General features: G+C 40.9%; 2 protein-coding genes across 2 annotated transcripts in view; both read right to left on the bottom strand.

The window, feature by feature from the left end:
• The window catches only part of iars1 (isoleucyl-tRNA synthetase 1), a 46,626-nt gene extending 40,627 nt beyond the window's left edge, over positions 1-5,999 (bottom strand). Inside the window, exons 1-7 of the mRNA XM_058055051.1 lie at positions 5,878-5,999; positions 4,792-4,915; positions 4,432-4,588; positions 4,242-4,361; positions 4,071-4,153; positions 2,470-2,587; positions 2,247-2,394 (exon numbers count right to left, since the gene is read on the bottom strand). Coding sequence (XP_057911034.1) covers positions 2,247-2,394; positions 2,470-2,587; positions 4,071-4,153; positions 4,242-4,361; positions 4,432-4,588; positions 4,792-4,910 — 745 coding nt within the window. The 5' untranslated portion in view covers positions 4,911-4,915; positions 5,878-5,999. The remainder of the gene's footprint in view (positions 1-2,246; positions 2,395-2,469; positions 2,588-4,070; positions 4,154-4,241; positions 4,362-4,431; positions 4,589-4,791; positions 4,916-5,877) is intronic.
• A 701-nt stretch (positions 6,000-6,700) lies between these two features.
• Positions 6,701-8,312, bottom strand: rpl29 (ribosomal protein L29). The gene is made up of 4 exons (XM_058055086.1): positions 8,263-8,312; positions 7,791-7,843; positions 7,643-7,707; positions 6,701-6,903 (listed from the first exon to the last, which is right to left on the bottom strand). The coding sequence occupies exons 2-4, from the start codon at positions 7,825-7,827 to the stop codon at positions 6,766-6,768; spliced, it is 240 nt and encodes a 79-aa protein (XP_057911069.1). The 5' UTR covers positions 7,828-7,843; positions 8,263-8,312; the 3' UTR covers positions 6,701-6,765.
• Positions 8,313-19,332: the final 11,020 nt, after the last annotated feature.

Here is a 19,332-nt window from a genome sequence, read left to right as displayed (position 1 = left end):
TTATATATTCCAATTCACAGTTCCACGTGTCTAAAAGGAGTAGGAAGAAATAAAGCCTGTGGCCTGTACAGTTAATAAAAGGTTTTATGACTGAGTAACAAATATATTTCCATTATTTCCTAAGGGAATAACTGTTTGCAAATTTGCATGTGAACTTGTGTCACTAAAGCAAATGTGTTCCACTTTGAAGGTTCGACTGTACTCGCCAAGACAAATCTGTGCATTAGAAAAGCATAAAACCAAAAAGGAGAGAGAGAGGGATACACACCAAAGAATGATTATCCCGCATCTAGTGTGACATATAATGCTTAGCGGCCATTTCAAATCAATTTCTCATCGTTAGTGTCTTCTAAGCTGTCTGCGTTCACAGCAACGTGAATAATGATTTTTCTTATGCTCTGCTTAATTTTTGAAGGCTGTAACAAATGGCCCTGACAGACTGATTTATGTTTATTGATCCCAGCTTCATGTATGATAAACAGCAACGGGGAAAAAAAAACACATTCTGCTCCATGTAACTGGTAACTGGGATTCGCAACGCCTTTAACAGGGGTGTAGAAGCCTGCTCAAGTAACAATGGCTCCAGCCATTTATGTCAAGGTCAGGTAAGGATTCCACGGCGGAGCAATGAGGCTGCTCAGGCGAAGAAGTTGCCATCAGGGGTAACCACGATGGTCCCAAAACACAAAAATGGTCAAGCAGGAAAATAAAGTTGCATCATACAATCATAAAGGCCAAAAAATAAAAGCGAATGGAGCAGCACAGTTAAAAGACGTTTTCTCGTCTGGTTGGTGTGACAAATGGCTGCGAAGCTTAGACCTGCAGGAGCTGACAGCCCCCCCCCCAACCCCCCCGAGAAATAAAAACAGACACAGCGAAAATCAGAGCAACGGCGGGTCAAAAACAGGTGGATGGTGGAAGTCAAATGGGCAGAACATTTTGGATGGAGATGAAACGAGAGAGGATGAGAGATGGAAGGGGGAGGGGGGGTGGAGAAAGAGGCTGAACTGATGCAAAGCCCCCCCCCCAAAAAAAAATCATTGGTATTCCAAGGCGCTCTCTCATGCAGCACAGCACAGGCGGTGCAAGTCATGAGCTAAGATAGTGCTTCAACAGTGCCCCCTGCAGTATGAGAGAGGGAAGAAAATCACTCTCTCTCAACCGTCTGGAGAATGGGCATGATGTGTACCTAATTAAGTGACAGTGGTGGTGTTCTAGCGCAATTATTAGCATTAGCACATTATCATGCTTCCAAATCGGAAGATTAAGTATAAAAGCCCTTGAAATCGGACTGGCCGCAAGCCCAGTGGTGGGTGAACTTTTTGACTCAAAGGCGATATTCGGTTAAATTTTAAAGCCTATTATTTTAACAATCCACCTGGAATTCTTAAGCACTTAAAACATCTGGAGGTCGGTACGCATTACTGCATGTTAAAAATATCCACCTTGACAATAAATTAATGCATTTAACAAATACAAGTCAAAAGATAAGTCAACTAATTAATGCAATTGCTCCTGCCACTAACTGAATAATGGTAGTTTGCAAGCTGTTTGCTGGTGGGCATCTGCCGTCAGCAGGTAGAACCAGGGCAATGGAACCAACCTGCCCTGAATGCACCAGAGGAAGGGGAGAGTGAGGAGAACGTGTCGGCCGTCACAGCAACATCAGTGCAGCATTTAGACTGTTTAGATTGTTTGTGTGAATAGAAATAGCAATTTTTTTGTGCACCCCTATAACTATTCTGTACCCAGGGCTCGGGTAGATAAATCCAGCATCTACAGTTAATGCTCTGATGCACCCACCTTAGTGGGAACTCTGTGTGTGCGTGTGTGAGAGAGGGGCTTCTTTCTGCCACTGTCAGCATCCATCAGCGAAAACATGTGTTAAGGCTAGAAAGTCATACACAACATGAAGATACTTTTGTTGTGGCAGAGCCCTTCTAAGATTCTCCTTTGTTAATTTGGTCTGAATAAAAAAAAAAATATGAAAGCACTCAGCTGAAGTGCACAACAACAATCAAGCACAGACACAAACAGGATTTCCAATGGCCCCAGGACTCTGCACTTAAGAACATTGCTTGACAAAAATGGCTGATGCCGAGAACAAACATGTTTGCAGGCAGAATGTAAGTGATGTCATAAGTACTTATTCAATTCCTCTAAAGAAAGTACACTGGTGCATTCTAGAACCAAAATATACTGCATGGAATAGTCTTCTAGGCAGATGTTTGTGTCAGGTTTCTCACCTGTGACCTTGACATAAGTTAACTCAGGGTTGACACACAGGGCCAAGTTGCTGGGCAGCGTCCATGGAGTGGTGGTCCAAGCGATAAGACACACGTCCTCATTCTCAAGCAGTGGAAAGTTGACAATCACCGAAGGGTCTTGAACGTCCTGCAAATGTTGGAAAATGTGAATTTCTGTCACTCATTTGATGTCTAAAGATGGCTAAAAGGGGGTTTTGTGGACCTTGTAGTTCTGGTGGGACTCAAAGTTGGACAGCGGGGTGTTGCAGGCTGTGGAAAAAGGCATGACCTTGACACCGCGATACACCAGACCCTTGTCATACAGCTGCTTGAACACCCACCTGAAAGAATTAAATAGGCACTCAATTACAAAAGGCAGCACAAAATTGTGTATGACTGCTGATATGCTTTTATGAGAAGTAAAGTAACCCCTCGTTTATCTGTTAATTGGCTCCAGACCTGACAGTGATAAGTGAATTTCAGTGATGTAGAGTTTCCTCTTTAATATTTATGTACTTGTATGACATTTCAAATGTGACTTAAAGCACCTCAGTGTGCTGGGATATCATCAGTTGTGGCGTGGAAATTATCCAGTTGCTATAAGTCGCTTTTTCTAATGTAAAATATGTACTCAATAAAGGTTGCGAAACACTGACTTAAACCATTGCCTGTAGAGTCGGTAATATTTTATTATGGCATTGTGTCAATGACACAATGACAGTTTCCATTATTTCCTATAGGGAAAAACGGTTTCCAAATCCAAACAAAATCAGAGGCTGTCCAATATTTCACAACCTATTGCGTTTAATCTGAGAGGTTCTACTTTAGTAACTGAATTAGGTGATGGTAAACATTGCGAAGTTTACTTTCTGTTGTAAAAAGAACATTTAAGGTGAAAGGTTAAATCTTTCACAAAAAAAAATCACAGTGAGCTGAGAGTGGATTTTAGCTGTGGTTGGCGGTTGCCATGGTGACGCTTTGATTCCAAAAGAAATCCAGCTCGCACTCATCGATCCAAAGCTGTCAGACAGGCATGCTTGAGGCACACACTGTATTGTGGCCGTGCGGGGCACGCTGTAACTACTTCTCGAGCTAATTTTTATGGACAAGGATTATGTTTATAATTAATTTATGGGAGCGTGTTCATAACCACAAAACGTCATACGGTCGACAAATCTAACAGTGTTTTATAAACATGCCGTGACCATGTAAGAGGCACATTGAAATAACATGTAACAGTATTTTGATCATTTTACGCATTACCGGAACTTCTTTCCTGCAGGCATAGATTTCACAGAGCCCATAGGAACGAATGCTATTTCCGTCAACAGCAGCAGCACAAATCGGGTGTTTCTGCTGCACTGAGCTGCACACATTGTCACCATCAATTGAAAGACTCTGTATCTGATGCCCCAAGAGACTGTATCACAACCAAAAAATAATTGTTACCGTTGAACCTTGGTAGAAACTTTTTTTTTCCACATACCCAAAATCAACTGGAAAAGATGCCCCAGCTCAGCTGAACCAGACAGACTGTCCATCGAGTAAGTCAACATGATATTGATTGTGATAGATAAAGCACTTAATGCTCAGTCCATCTACACCAGAAAGGCAGTTCCTCTGTGCTAGCTCCGCTATGGCTTGGTTAATATGCAGGTCACGGCATGTTTGAGGTTTTGTGAGAGGACTTTGTAGGCGAAATAGGTGAATCTTCATTACGTGCATTGTTGCCTGTCCACATAAGGTGGTGATCTACAATACACACTCTATTGTGCGGGCAAAATTTCCCCCAAAAAGTGCAGTTTTTTCTTAAGCCACACATACCAGACAGTCTCCATGAACCATGGGTAGAGTGTCTTGTAGTCGTGTTTAAAATCGATCCATCTGCCCATTCGATTCACTGAGGTCTGAAAACAACCAAAAGTAGCAAACGTGTTGTCAAAACTTTTCTAAAGTATGGCTCCCACAGTCATTATTATATATCTACATGCTCACCTCCCACTCGGTTGAGTATCTCATCACAATGCTACGACACTGCTTGTTGTACTCTGCAATGCCCATCTTGGCCACATCTTCAGGACCAGTGATGCCTAAAGTTTTATCGATCTCATACTCCTATAAAAAAAACGAACACAGGAAAGTGTGGGATTTTTGCCTCATATCGTAATAATGCTAGTATGTTTACCACTGGCAAGCCATGGCAGTCCCAGCCAAAGCGCCGGTCCACATGGAAGCCACTCTGATGGGCAAAGCGGGTGACAATGTCCTTGATGGTGCCCGCGAGGATGTGACCGTAGTGGGGTAAGCCCGTGGCAAAAGGTGGGCCATCATAGAAGGTGTACCTGGTGTAGAAACGGGAGAAAATAAATTTTATTAATTAGGTTAGTTATACATGAAAAACAAGAGGTGACATATCTTTGCTAAGGCTGTGTTCACTTTTAACAAAGCAATGTCAATCATGTCTGGTAGCAGCAACTGGTTAGACAAGAAGAACGGCAGATGCTTTACTGCCAGCTTTCATTCAATCACTCATTCGTTTACTGACCTGGGCCGGTTCTTGGACTGTTTGAGACACTCGTAAAAACAGTCCTTATCCTTCCAGAGCTGCAGGATCCTCTCCTCCTCTGAGGGAAAGTTGATGAATTCAGGCACCGGCTCCACCATGGTGTCTGGCCATTAACACAAGACAAGGAAATTGCATGTTTCTACATATCTCATGTACTTATTTCACCTGTTTAAATCGGGTTCTGCAGTGCCCCTCCATTTACGTACCAATTAGTATTAGACATCATTGAAAAGCTGACTGGTATACATCACTACATCATCACACAAATTTGTTCATCAAAGGTGCTTTGCTCTTGAATGATAAGATGTGTCAGGAAGTCATGGAGCTGGCTTTTCATGGAGTTAGACCAAAGTTCTCCAAATGGTACACCTTTGGGATGCCTGATGCAATATTTACAAAAATATGTGTAAAATACATTTTCGTAGCATCACTGTCAAATTTAAAATGGGATTATGTAAATTAAGGCCCCTGGTTTTCCTGGAAAACAACCCTCAATCTCAGTGTATTCAAACTCCCATTGCACAGTGAAATAGTAGACTGTAACTGGTGGGGATAAAAATTAAGCTTGTTAGCTTTCAAAAGAGCCCAAAACAATGGCATGCCATGACACCTTTACATTTGCTTTGAGTGTGACTTTTTGAGTACTAAAAAATCCCGGAATGCCATGGGTTAACACATGAACAAACACAGATTTATCAGAATTGATCACCAAAAATACAAGTAACCGCCAGAGTTTTGGACTAATAAGTATAAAACAGCTGTTCCGTTCTGAGATCACTTTAACATGACATATTAAATCAAACGATTCTATACAAGCACAAAAACAATTTAATTACATGTTTACTGAAGTCACTCAGATGGCAATGACGCCTCCTTCTACAGTAACAAGCTAGCATGCTAAGTTAGCCGCTTACTGTTTAGAGTTAGCTTGCACGAAAGAAAAAACACCGAGGCGTTTGTGAGTGAAAGCGTTTCAAAAGCCGTGCATAGTCCCGGATTTGGTGAGAAGTAAGGCGCTGTCTGTGCGTTCTTTGAAGTTTTAAAGACGTGAATAGCTGTACTCACATGTGTGCGACAGCCGGCTGACAAGGGAAGACAAGAAATGATGCAAGTCGTTGTCAGCGTAAGCGGAAATGACGTTTCCGTCATCGTGATTGGTAACTTCAAGAACTACAAGCGAAGTGGGGATTTTGTAGATTCCAAGTGGGAAAACGTTACCCGTCGACCTTACTGATAAATTCTGGAGTCATAAAATCGGTTACATTCACGTATCCCGACACGTGTCTTTCGATCTGTTGCTATGCATAGATTATGTTTTTAATTGCAGTAGTGAAGCCTCGATAACCGAGGTGCATCAAACAACCCACTCGGCCACATATCATTACGAATGTTTTGCTATTTATATGTACAAGCAGTTACAACATATGCACCTAAAGTGCTCTACTTTTAAAATACAATGCTTTGTCAATGATTGCTCGTGTAACTGTTTATGCCGGACACGAAAGAAAAAGCAAGAGTACTGTTGGAAAAGTTACTCCAGAGGACTCATGAGGCAAATATGGTTAACTTCCACCATTACTGAATGTTACTTACCATTCTCCATATTCATAACGTTGCAGAAGTAAATTCTAATTACTTATCATACAGGTGCATCTTAGATATTAAAGAGATTCACTAAAATTATTTTGTTTGCAGCTAATAAAGAGACCAAATTCATAAAAATAATTACAAATTGTGAAAATGCTCTGGTCAATATTGTCATTGAGATGTATACAAATAATTTACTACCTCAATTTAAATTCAGGCACAACAGGCACACTGAAAAGATTCAACTTGACAGCAAGATGATGTGGACTGACTATAATTAAAGAAATCAGAAAAACAGATGTTTGTTAAAGCATCGCTTTATTGTGATGGTAACACAGAGGTGTGGGGGTGTGACAAGAAAGCGGCTCAAGGTGCGGCTGGGGCTGGTGCTGCTGCGACTGGTGCTGCAGCGGCCGCTGCTGCCTTTGCTTTCCTCACTGCCTTCAAGCCTTTCTTGTTGTGCTTCTTGGCAAAGCGCATATTCCTCAGAAACTTGGGGTCCACCTGTACACAATGAAAAAGAAGCTTAGAAAGAATTTACCTAAAAATCCACACTGAGTATGTGGCCTCCAATGCAGTCTTAAAATGTACATTGTATCACATCAAAGCAGCACAATACACGGATCCAAAGCCATTACCCCTAAGAGTTAGGAACATACTATGTAAAGTGGGAAGAATCATGATATGATAACATTTTAATTCGGCAGGGTCTTGTATAAAAAGCTACAAACCTTAAGCTAATAAAGAAATACACTTGCCTCAAATTTTAAAGCTCGACAAGCGGTAGAAAATGAATGTATTACATTATTTATTGGCAACAACTTTGGCACATGTCAGCCTATACACACATCTAAATCTTCAACAAACTAATGCCCGTGCTTGTGATTAAGGATGACAGAGTCACCCATGCAAATTCAACTGCAGATGGAAGATATTTATGACACTCTTGTTTTGTTTACGCGGACATGGGGCAAACAGCACCCTTATTTTGAATGGCAGTCACTGAAGTGTGTGTGGTGAATAAATGATGAGTTGCATTAAAAAAAATCAATGTTCTTGTCGAATCGACACATCTTCAGACATTGTAAAACGTTCCTTACAATAAAGCATGACGGTGTGCCATGATCTATTTACATGCAGCGGAAACCCTGCTACTTCATGATCCAATCAAGCTGTACGTATGTTAGTCTTGAATGAAACACAACCTAACATTACATGCAAACAGGATTGCACATATACATACCCCCTTCAATGACTCAAAACGATGAGTTCTGGGTTTCTTGATTCCATTTCTGTGGGCTTTACGAGCTATAAACACACAGAAGACAAACACGTCATACATAACACCACAATACATGCATTTATACAAATGATCGCAAATGCATACTTACACTGGTTGTGAGTTGTGTGGTTCTTCGACTTTGCCATTTTGACTCTGTTGTATCTTGTAAAAAATAAAAAATAACAAATAATCAGAGCACCAGCAGCCATGTATTGACGTGTTTTAGCATTGCTATCGAACCAGACCGGAAATACACAAATTTACTGTTAATATGGTACATTTTACACACACTCTTAAACAGGGTAAGATGTATAATGTTTATAACACGTATTTCGTCATCGGTTGAATGACATTAGTATTTTAGCGCTAAACGTCAGCTATGCTAAACGCGCTAACACAACTACTACATACAAACTACTCATTCCTCCCTTCCATAAGGTTGGTATCGACAAAATAAACCACTGGTTGTGTGCTTTGTAACGTTCCCTATCAGTGCCAGTTATTAAACATATATAAACTTCAGTAATATAAATAGATGGCTGAAGATTTCAAAAGTGCATCGACATAAACTTAGAGAGTACCTGCCACACGAACAGACGACAACCGGAAGAGAAAGAAGGCTAATTCCGGAAGTAAATAAAACTGCATCCAGGGAGGAAGAGATGTCTGTTAGGAATCATGACACCGCCCTCTATGGGTGGATAGAAGAGGTAAATCTTCCAGGCCAACCACCAGATGTCACTCTGCGTTCGCATTACTGTACTATTCTGTCATTTTTGTAACATTAGTTTAATATTATTGATTAGAATGAGATATTTATATTTAGAAATATTTAATATGTATTTAACATTTAATTGAATATTTATTTTGATTACTTTATTTTAAATACAAGAGGGGGCAAAATATTAGAAACTGACGCAGTACAGTTGGAAACTATTGCACATTATAACAATAAAGGGAACATTAGTGTGTTTGTAAATTATATCTTTTTTAAATGAAACAAGTGTTATATCCGGGCTGCACGGCGGACTAGTGGTTAGCGCGCAGACCTCACATCTAGGAGACCTGAGTTCAATTCCACCCTCGGCCATCTCTGTGTGGAGTTTGCATGTTCTCCCCGTGCATGCGTGGGTTTTCTCCGGGTACTCCGGTTTCCTCCCACATTCCAAAAACATGCTAGGTTAATTGGCGACTCCAAATTGTCCATAGGTATGAATGTGAGTGTGAATGGTTGTTTGTCTATACTGTATGTGCCCTGTGATTTGCTGGCAACCAGTCCAGGGTGTACCCCGCCCCTCGCCCAAAGACAGCTGGGATAGGCTCCAGCACCCCCACGACCCTTGTGAGGATAAGCGGTAGAAAATGAATGAATGAATGTATTACTGAAAGGTATTTAAGTAAAACATAAATGATTGCGTACTAAGGTAGCAGGTGTACCTAATATTTTGACCCCTCCTGCGTCCACCTTGCCACCTATCATTTGTGTAGCCTTTATCTTCTTCTCCTCCCATCCTCAGCTGTGGCTGGGTGAATCCTAGCTCAAGCAGAAGAAATCGTGCAGCAGCAGCAGCATCCTATATTTAGAGCCCCCTCGTTTTGATCATCTGAGCCTCTCCGCTTCACTCTGCAGCAGCCTCTTCCACTGTGCTCACTCCATCACACATTGAGCTACACATGCATTATTTCTTATCTTTCTCCATCATGTGCTAATGACCACTATGAATACCTGATGCCATTTCCTGGGAGAGTATGTGCTACTCAAGTAGAAAATAATCAAGATGAACAAAAAGTCCTCACTAGCTTAGGTGAATTGCAACCCTAATTTAAGCGGATGTGTTTATTTATTGTGCAAACTACCTAGGAGACTCTGTTCAAGTCACAAGTGACATTTTTCCTGAACGTGCTGTTCTCAATTAAATGATCTTGACAACGTGTACCCCAAAGCACACACACTCACACACACACAGGCAGTGAGTATTCCCAAGAGGAGTACTAATTCAATTACAGAATATGAAGGTCTCCATGCTGTCTAAGCTGCTCTCGCTCTCTTATTTAATATTTATATTTAAAATGATTCTCCACACGCATTACACAAGCGCATCCACATTTGGTTTGTTTATTAGACTCTGCAATATTGCCTCCCTGATATCACATCACGGCCCATTTCACAGCAAAGAACAGTGCAATTATCTTTGCATCTTTGCCAATAAGTCACAGGCGATACATTGGGAATGATGTGGCTATAAATCATCATGGAAATAAAAATAATCCGTCCCAGGGTCAAACTGTCATTATGGTAACACTTTTATGAACTGGACAGGTAGTTGGTGAAAAAACATTCGTTGGTTACAAAGTCAATTAAAACACTTTTAAAACACTTTTTCCTCACAAGGGTCACATGGGTGCCGGAGCCTATCCCAGCTGTCTTCTGGTGAGAGGGATACACCCTGGACTGGTCGCCAGCCAATCACAGGGCACATATAGACGAACAACCATTCACACTCACATTCATACCTATGGACAATTTGGAGTCCGCAATTAACCTAGCATGTTTTTGGAATGTGGGAGGAAACCGGAGTACCCGGAGAAAACCCACGCATGCACGGGGAGAACATGCAAACGCCACACAGAGATGTCTGAGGGTGGAATTGAACCATGGTCTCCTAGCTGTGAGGTCTGCGCGCTAACCCTTAATTACATTTCATTTCATGAAAATACAATTAAATTTAATTAAATGTCTGTAAAGACATTAAAATAACTTAAATAAATGTTTCCAATTGACAATAATAGGGAGAAAACATCAGTTCCAGTGGCAAATGTCAGTAAGTCTGTTATTGATAATTAAAAATGAATCAAAATAAAAATAAACAAGTAAATAAATTAAAAAAAAACTACAATTACATTTCATTTAAAATCTTTTCATTGACTCAAAAATAAACAAAAAATGTAACAATATTTAAAATTAAATAATTTTTTCCTACAGAGAATAATGGAAATAAAAATAATCTGTTCCAGGGTCAAACTGTCACGACCATATATCAATTAAATGTACAGTCTAAGTATTAAGTAACTTCAAGTGTAAAAAGAAGCTCAGACATGTGCCTGCCTGCTGACTGCTAACATGCTAGCTTGTATTATGTTGATCATTAATGGTTTGGATCATGAAACATAAACTGCTTTTTTTTGTTTACATAACCTTAACCAGTCAGTATGACAAACTAACCAGTCTGTTATGCTGCTCATAATGTTGATTTATGCATGTGATTATTTTGACACAAAATCCAATATTTAGTGATTATTGCATAAAGGTGGTTTGAATTTTCAGGTAGAAAATTGTGCAAAATACAACTCAAGTCTCATTAGAAGAGGCTGAAATTGCACAGCAAGTTGAACTGCACATCGCCTCAAAAATAGCAGAAGTGAGACTCTCCTCTGCAGTTGCGCAGTATTGAGTAATACAGCGAGTCAGCCATTCCGAATGTTTAGTCGCTCAACAGGAGGAACGGTGCATTTGTGTTGAGTCCAGATGCTGCATGAATGATGAATGCCTCCTTGCCTGCTGGGGATGAAAAATGATGACCACACTTAAACGCCCTGCTTCCCAGAAATGCATCACGCCTAAAACTACAGTCGCTACTGGACATCTTTCTACTGTCCATCATCCTGCTGCTGCTGCCTCGTTACTTGCCGCTCTGACTCCACTCTGGAAAAAAAAAGGCAGAATGAACCAGCGAGGAAGAGGATGACAATGAGCAGTGGGCAGGCCTCTGCCGGGATGGAAGCTTTCTGATTGGTCGGTGCGTGGGGATGAATGAGAGGATGCTGAGGATTTGAATGAAGGCCAGATGCCACAGTGCATTAGGCTGCGAATGCACCACCGAGGAGGGAAGATGACTGATTTTTCTCACTCCTCCCCTCCCTGAGGCTCAGCTGGCACTTGAACGCATCACTGTTACTGAGCAGACAGGGTGACCTATAGTTCTTGCTCTCCCAGTTTGAGGGTGTCTGAAGTACTCCTCCAACACACAAACATCCTTCACAATAAAAGATACAATTGGTTTATTCATTCAGCTTACATACAGTAATCCATCCTTCATTTTAGTTAATTGGCTCAATGATAAGATAATTTCCACAAAATAGGATTCCTTATTTGTAAATGAAATACTTTGGTAGTTAGAGCATAGAAAACCTGTTTACAACCTTCGAAATGTGTTTTTAACATTATTAGAGCCCTCTAGACATGAAATAACACCCCTACAGTCACCTTTACACTTGTACAATGTACTCTAACCTGATCCTATCCATCCTGGTCACTCCCAATGAGAACCTCAGCATCCTCATCTCTGCTACCTCCAGTTCTGCTTCCTGTCTTTTCCTCAGTGGCACTGTCTCTAGACCAAACAACACGGCTGGTCTCGCCACAGTTTTGTATACCTTTTCTTTTGTATACATTTTCTTAGTACTTTGACAGTACTTTTGAAGTCCTGCTAAGGTCTTTGACTAAATAAGCCCAAATCAAAAGCATGGATAAATGTTGGAGTATTTGATGATTTGTCCAAGGCCTCTAACATGTAATGTCCCTCTGATGTACTTGTTCCTGATCCTATCCATCCTGGTCACTCCCAATGACAACCTCAGCATCCTCATCTCTGCTACCTCCAGTTCTGCTTCTTTTCTTTTCCTCAGTGGGATCGTCTCTAGACCATGTCTGGTCTCACCACAGTTTTGTAATGAAATAAATAAAAATAATGTTTTTATTTATTTTTTTTGCAAATTTGCAGGGTAACGACTGCTGAATCACAAATATGTGGAGCTCCGTAGTGAAACCTTGGTTAGTGTTCCAGAAGGCCTGCCTCTAACCAAAATGTACTCTAACCTGATCCTATCCATCCTGGTCACTCCCAATGAGAACCTCAGCATCCTCATCTCTGCTACCTCCAGTTCTGCTTCCTGTCTTTTCCTCAGTGTCACTGTCATGAATTACAAAATACAACCCATAGGGGGCATCACAAGTGTCATTTGGCCTTTATTTATTAAAAATATATATATTTTTAACGTGACACCTTAGTTTTGCACTGATCCAGTAAGTATTAGACTGATATATACAGTATGTTTATATTTTGAATTAAATATCACAGTGTACGGAAAGTCCAATTCTGCACAAAGCAAGTACTAGTGCATGACTCTCCAATCAGCATCCTACTGTGCTTATTATTCTCCACCACACACTTTTATTGTGATGCTGGGAATCAACAAAGGTTGTATTAGCAAGGATTCCACAGAAAAAAAGTTGTTTCAACACAAACCGAAGAAACACAAGCTGGAGAAGTTCTTATTATTAGTGGGGCGACAGTTCAGGTAACCTTAAAACAGCACAGGGGAATAAATTGGTCGAGTCCCACCATGTTTCTCCAGTAATGAGACAGTGCACTCTGCACTGACACCACTTTTTAAAAATAGCTCCAAGCCTGGGAGCACAGTGGTGATAGATGGTGCTGCATGCAGGGTGGCTTATTGTGCTTTTAATATTTAAACAGCTGTGATGCGTTCAAAGACTCCCATTCATTGGAAAATACTGACATAAGTTAGAACATCACATATTTACGCGTGCAAAATTCAACTTTAAAATTAGCCGGAAGAAGTAGCATTTAGACTGTTTCAACAATTACTGATAACTAGTTCACATCTCAGCCGGAGACTGGGTTCGATTCCCCGCTCGGATATCTCTTTTAATACAATATGACTTTTTTTTTATAAAATATTAATAAAAATAACAAATATTTTTCTTTTTTAGGCGGCACGGCGGTCGAGTGGTTAGCGCGCAGACCTCACAGCTAGGAGAGCAGGGTTCAATTCCACTCTTGGCCATCTCTGTGTGGAGTTTGCATGTTCTCCCCGTGCATGCGTGGGTTTTCTCCGGGTACTCTGGTTTCCTCCCACATTCCAAAAACATGCTAGGTTAATTGGCGACTCCAAATTGCCCATACGTAGGTATGAATGTGAGTGTGAATGGTTGTTTGTCTATATCTGTCCTGTGATTGGCTGGCGACCAGTCCAGGGTGTACCCCGCCTCTCTCCAGAAGACAGCTGGGATAGGCTCCAGCATGCCCCTGACCCTCATGAGGATAAGCAATAGAAAAAAATGAATGAATGAATATCAAATATTTAACGACTGTTCCGTATTTACGCAACTAACAAGGTGTACAAAGTGTTTAATCCTATTCTATTGACTCACTACTGTCTAAAGATTAATTACACATACAGTACAAACACTCACAGGTTTTCGCAAGACACCCCCACACACACACACACACACATACCGGCTTCAACTTGCCGCTTGCTGTGTATTTTTAAACCCATTCGCCTGTTACACAACGTGTGTCAGTGTTTTCCTTCAAGACAACAACACATGAGCATAATTACACTTCATAGAGATAACACATAATAATAATACAACGCTGTTTAAATGCCTGTTCTCTTGTATGCACGGTATGGTTTTGAATAGCTGATTTTCTAAATGGAGGATTGGAGGTCAGACTGGCACACGTTGCCATTACAAAGATGCCGCAGATGTGTGCTGCATCATGACATGTGACAAAAAGGCAGCAGAGAACCAGCAGAGATGAGCAGGATGGAATAAAAAAAAAAAGAACAACAATGCAGTACAATGATGGCGCTGTCTTGGTAACGTTAATAAAGCATTGGTGTTAAAAATAAAACACGTGAATCATAACAACCCAAATGTCCCACTTGACATGAAAGACAGGACACGTTGAGTTAAATAAGTTCATTTTTACTGCAGAAAAAACGTGTCTAAAGTCACCGTTTATGCTTAAAAAGCAAAAACACTGACTGACTCGGGTCCATATCAGCGGTTATCGCCATAACCAAAACTACATGTTAACTTGGGACTTTTACCAGAACCATAAGTAGAACAATTGTTACATTCTGCTAACTTTGCAATATTCAAACCGCAATGTTGCAATTGATAACTGTATTGATTGTTTTCTTTGATTTATATGACATATTACAGTTTTAGTAGTAACTCCTGCTTAAAGGGGACCCATTATGCTCATTTTCCAATCCTTTGTATTGAGTTGTGGACTCCTAAAGAGCAGCTACACACAATAACCAGCACAGAAAACTTTTAGTTCTTCCAGAACCTGCACCTATTCAGCTGTATTTCTTTGGAAAACTGTCTGTTTTAATGTATTCTACCCATGGCCCGCCTCCAGGCACGCCCATTCTGATATGGTTGGTCGAACCCAACTTCATAGGAGTTGATAATAAACGGCGATGCATCTCTTTAAAATGTCGGCTTTTAACATACAGCCATGTGTTCAGAGTGTTTTAAGCCATCCCAAACTTCTTTCAGGACTCACTTCCAAATACGCAAACCTCATTATGTGAAACTCTGGCATCGATTAACACAATAATACAACAATTCTATCTACGTTTATAGGTCAGAAAAGTGGAAAAAGAATAATGGGTCCCCTTTAACACCACATCAAAATTAATAATCTATCATTATTGTCTGTGGGTTTGTTGTGACTGTGAACAAGGTTGACACCTTTGGTAGTTTTGATAAAAAACACTTTGTTTTCCTCTCGCCTTCGCCTCTTCTCTGCTCCACACTTGAGTAATTGTGCTTCATTTTTCTCCAAACCGCGGCAACAGGTTTGTTTTGCTCCCGTCCTCCTTAATCAATCTGCACATGCACAGTGACGCGTAATAAACCATCACATGAGAAGGGAGGGGGATCAATAGAAACAATCATGGTAGATTATGCATTTTGATGTAGTTTTAAGAATGCAAATAAAGACATAAACAGTAATATCTACATTAAATGAAGGAAAAAAAATGCCGGTCCTTGGAAATCTGGGGGCTTAGGCAATTGCATACCGCCCAATAGTAGGTTCAGGCAAGAGGTACACCCTGGACTGGTCGCCAGCCAATCACAGGGCACATATAGACAAACAACCATTCACACTCACATTCATACCTATGGACAATTTGGAGTCGCCAATTAACCTAGCATGTTTTTGGAATGTGGGAGGAAACCGGAGTACCCGGAGAAAACCCACGCATGCACGGGGAGAACATGCAAACTCCACACAGAGATGCTCGAGAGTGGAATCGAACTCGGGTCTCTAAGCTGTGTGGCCTGCACACTAACCACTTGAACACCGTGCAGCCTGATGTCAACATAAACAGACCATTTTTCATAGAAATGAGAATTTTGAGTCTTAATTGTCAAGAATAGCGGTTGAACATGTATGCTGGTGTCAACTTAAGCGGGCACTTGATAAGACGCAGCAGTTCAAGCACAAGCACAATTGATAATAAATAACAATAAATAATGCTAAAGAATTCCCTCGCAAGCCTTCACTACCATGTCATTGAGTGCTCGCTGCTGTCCTTGGCTATGCCTGCCGGTGGCTAGCAGCTTGCAAGTGAAGTTTTAGCTCTCAGTTCAAAGGAAAATCTCAGAATATCAATAATATTTTGACTTTTAAAAAAAAAAAATTAAATTTAAACTGTCTTCAATCAAACATAACAACGTTTTATTTTTTCGTACTCGTGATTTTTTTTTTCATGAAAAACATGAAAAACATTTGCACAATGTTACAACTTTTTAATTCATTCATTCATTTTCTACCGCTTTTTCCTCACAAGGGTCGCAGGGGTGCTGGGGCCTATCCCAGCTGTCTTTTTGGGCGAGAGACGGGGTACACCCTGGACTGGTCGCCAGCCAATCACAGGGCACATATAGACAAACAACCATTCACACTCACATTCATACCTATGGACAATTTGGAGTCGCCAATTAACCTAGCATGTTTTTGGAATGTGAGAGGAAACCGGAGTACCCGGAGAAAACCCACGCATGCACGGGGAGAACATGCAAACTCCACACAGAGATGGCCAAGGGTGGAATTGAACCCTGGTCTCCTAGCTGTGAGGTCTGCGCGCTAACCACTCGACCGCCGTGCTGCCCTGTTACAACTTATTGTTTAAGAAAATGTTTTTTTCAGCATGGCCCTAATAGTCCTGGTCCTGCTACATATTAGCATGTGCTATTGTTTGGAATGCATAGACATTCTCCATTAATGTGTGCATTGTCTCCAAAAGGTCTTCTTCGGACAATAAAACCACCATATTGTTTTGTGTATGAGTATACTGTACGTGTGAACTCAGCGTAAACTCCAGAAGATTTCATGCTCTTTTTGTTTTTTCCTCACTGAGCTGCTGCCTCGTGTTCTCCTCTGCAGAGGCCATGTGATTCCAACCAAGCCAGCGAGCGAGGAGGGAGGGGAGGGGGCGGGGCTTTCTCGTGAGCATGGAGAGCAATGCACGGAAGCGAGCACGCGCAATTGTGCACGCATTCACTAATGCGTATCTTTCAGCTAACATGATTTATGCTCACACACAAGACACACGCGGACACAGAGTGGTGCATGTCGACTATGTCATGTGACACGAGGAGGCAGAGGAATAGGCAGGAAGTAGCCGAGAGTGAAGGCCAGTGATGTGTGAATATGACATGTGCTCCATTAATGAATGAATGAATGAATGTGTGTGCGTGTGTATGTGCGCATGCTCTATAGTGGAATTAATACTCCCTCAGATCCCCTCTCATGGATTACTCTGTACTACCTTATGGATGTGTGTGTGTGTGTGTGTGTGTGCGTGCGTGTGTGTGTGTTGGGTAATCCTTCTCATTCAACCTCTTCATATACCATTCAGCTAAAAGCCACACAGAGGAGAAATGTACTGTAGTATAATAAGAGGCAAACCAAGTAAGACTATAATCTATACCTTATCTCATGGACGTGACTCTTTATTTTACATACAATGTTTCTGAGTTGCCTTTCCGTGTACACAAGAAATATTCCTTTAACAACATGTGTGCTTACCAACATGGCAGTGCTTTGTTGCCAAGAAAAAAAAGAGTAAAAACATACAAATTATATATCATCATGAAATTTGGTACAAACAAAGCAATTTTTTAAAATTTCATTCATTTTCTACCGCTTTTTCCTCACGAGGGTTGTGGGGGCATGCTGGAGCCTATCCCAGCTGAATTTGGGCAAGAGGCAGGGTACACCCTGGACTGGTCGCCAGCCAATCACAGGGCACATATATACAAACAACCATTCACACTCACATTCATACTCATGGACAATTTGGAGTGGCCAATTAACCTAGCAAGAAAACCGAGGGGAACATACAAAGTCCACACAGAGATGGCCGAGGGTGGAATTGAACCCTGGTCTCCTAGCTGTGAGGTCTGCACGCTAACCACTCGACCTGTGCCGTGCCACCTAAAAAAAGAAAAATATAAAATATAATTTAAATACTACTTTTTAATACTAACATTTAATATTTTATTTAAAAATATATTGTATTAAAATATAATATTATAAAAATATAATATAAAAAATTATAAAAATAAAATTTAATCATCTAAATTCCCGGAAAAAAATAACTTTCTAATGTAAATTCTTGTATGATTGTAGCAAGATTTTAGCAATAGCAAGATTGATTAAAAAAATGATTTATTCTTGAAAGAAATTACTCAGTTCTCTTAGAATAACTACTAGAGCAAGGTTGGTTGAAAAACATGGCCGCCATCTTTCTTGAAAGAAGAAAAACTTTTTCATGTCAATTTATGACTTTATTGGGATAGGCTCCAGCATGCCCGCGACCGTATTGAGAATAAGCGGTATAGAAAATAGATGGATGGATGGATTCTCAGAAGAATGTGCCCTTTTTTGAAAAAACAAAAACTACAGCAAGTCTGGTTGAAAAATGTGGCTGCCATCAATCAAAACGTCTTTTTAGGGGCACAGGTGGGGCTTTGCAGCTATTTGTCCATAAGTCATTGAGTATTTATCATAAAGCTTTGAGGTCATCTGCATTCCAAAACACTATACCAATGTATTCTGAAGCATTGTCACTACATCCTGTAGGGGGCACCACAAAAAGTAGCTGTTGAAAGTATTGAGCCCTGTGTAAACACGGATGTTTTTATCTTTTGCTTGATTGTGCTTCGTACAAATGGATCAGGTGTGTGATGCTTCTTGAAAGTGAAACCCAATCTGTTGTTTTTGTGCGATTCGCTGCCTCATGGGCTTCAGATCCCGCGAGAGGTAGAAAGAGAGAGAAGTCTGCCAAAGCTTCTTACGAACAATTGATTCTCCGGTGCACTTTAAATGTAACCCGACTCTCTGCAGCCTCCACTGCAACGCTTCCTTTTTGCCTCTAACTGGAAAAGATCGATCCGTGCGATTACGACGGGTTTTCATGGCTCTTCGAATGGGACTTTTATTGTTTTAGTGGCAGCATCTGGTTTCTAATGATGGACTGGATGAGGTCATTGACAAGGGAGAGACCAGGAGCGAGAGAGAGAGAGAAGACAAAGGAAGAGAAACAAGAGAGAGCTCAATCGATATGCTAAAGCATGACATCATCTTAGTGGGGTCGTCTGGAGGCCCACTGCCAGGAACCACAAGCAGACCCTGATCGGTCATTATCTGTTTCCGCTCGTTTACTTCCAGGATGATGTTACAGGCCGAGGAAAAGCGAAAGTAATAAACAACAACACAACAAAAGCATAACAAGTATCCATGTAGGAATGAATGCTCACT

Source organism: Doryrhamphus excisus, chromosome 18 (assembly GCF_030265055.1).
Source record: "Doryrhamphus excisus isolate RoL2022-K1 chromosome 18, RoL_Dexc_1.0, whole genome shotgun sequence".
NCBI classification, from domain to species: domain Eukaryota; kingdom Metazoa; phylum Chordata; class Actinopteri; order Syngnathiformes; family Syngnathidae; genus Doryrhamphus; species Doryrhamphus excisus.
This window is presented reverse-complemented; position numbering and strand designations above follow the sequence as displayed.

Coding starts and splice junctions, on each gene's coding strand:
- rpl29 (XM_058055086.1), bottom strand. CDS start 7,827: ATGGCAAAGTCGAAGAACCACACAACTCACAACCAGT. Junction 7,708..7,790: donor CCACACAACTCACAACCAGT/GTAAGTATGCAT, acceptor GTGTGTTTATAG/CTCGTAAAGCCCACAGAAAT. Junction 6,904..7,642: donor GTTTTGAGTCATTGAAGGGG/GTATGTATATGT, acceptor CATTGTGTACAG/GTGGACCCCAAGTTTCTGAG.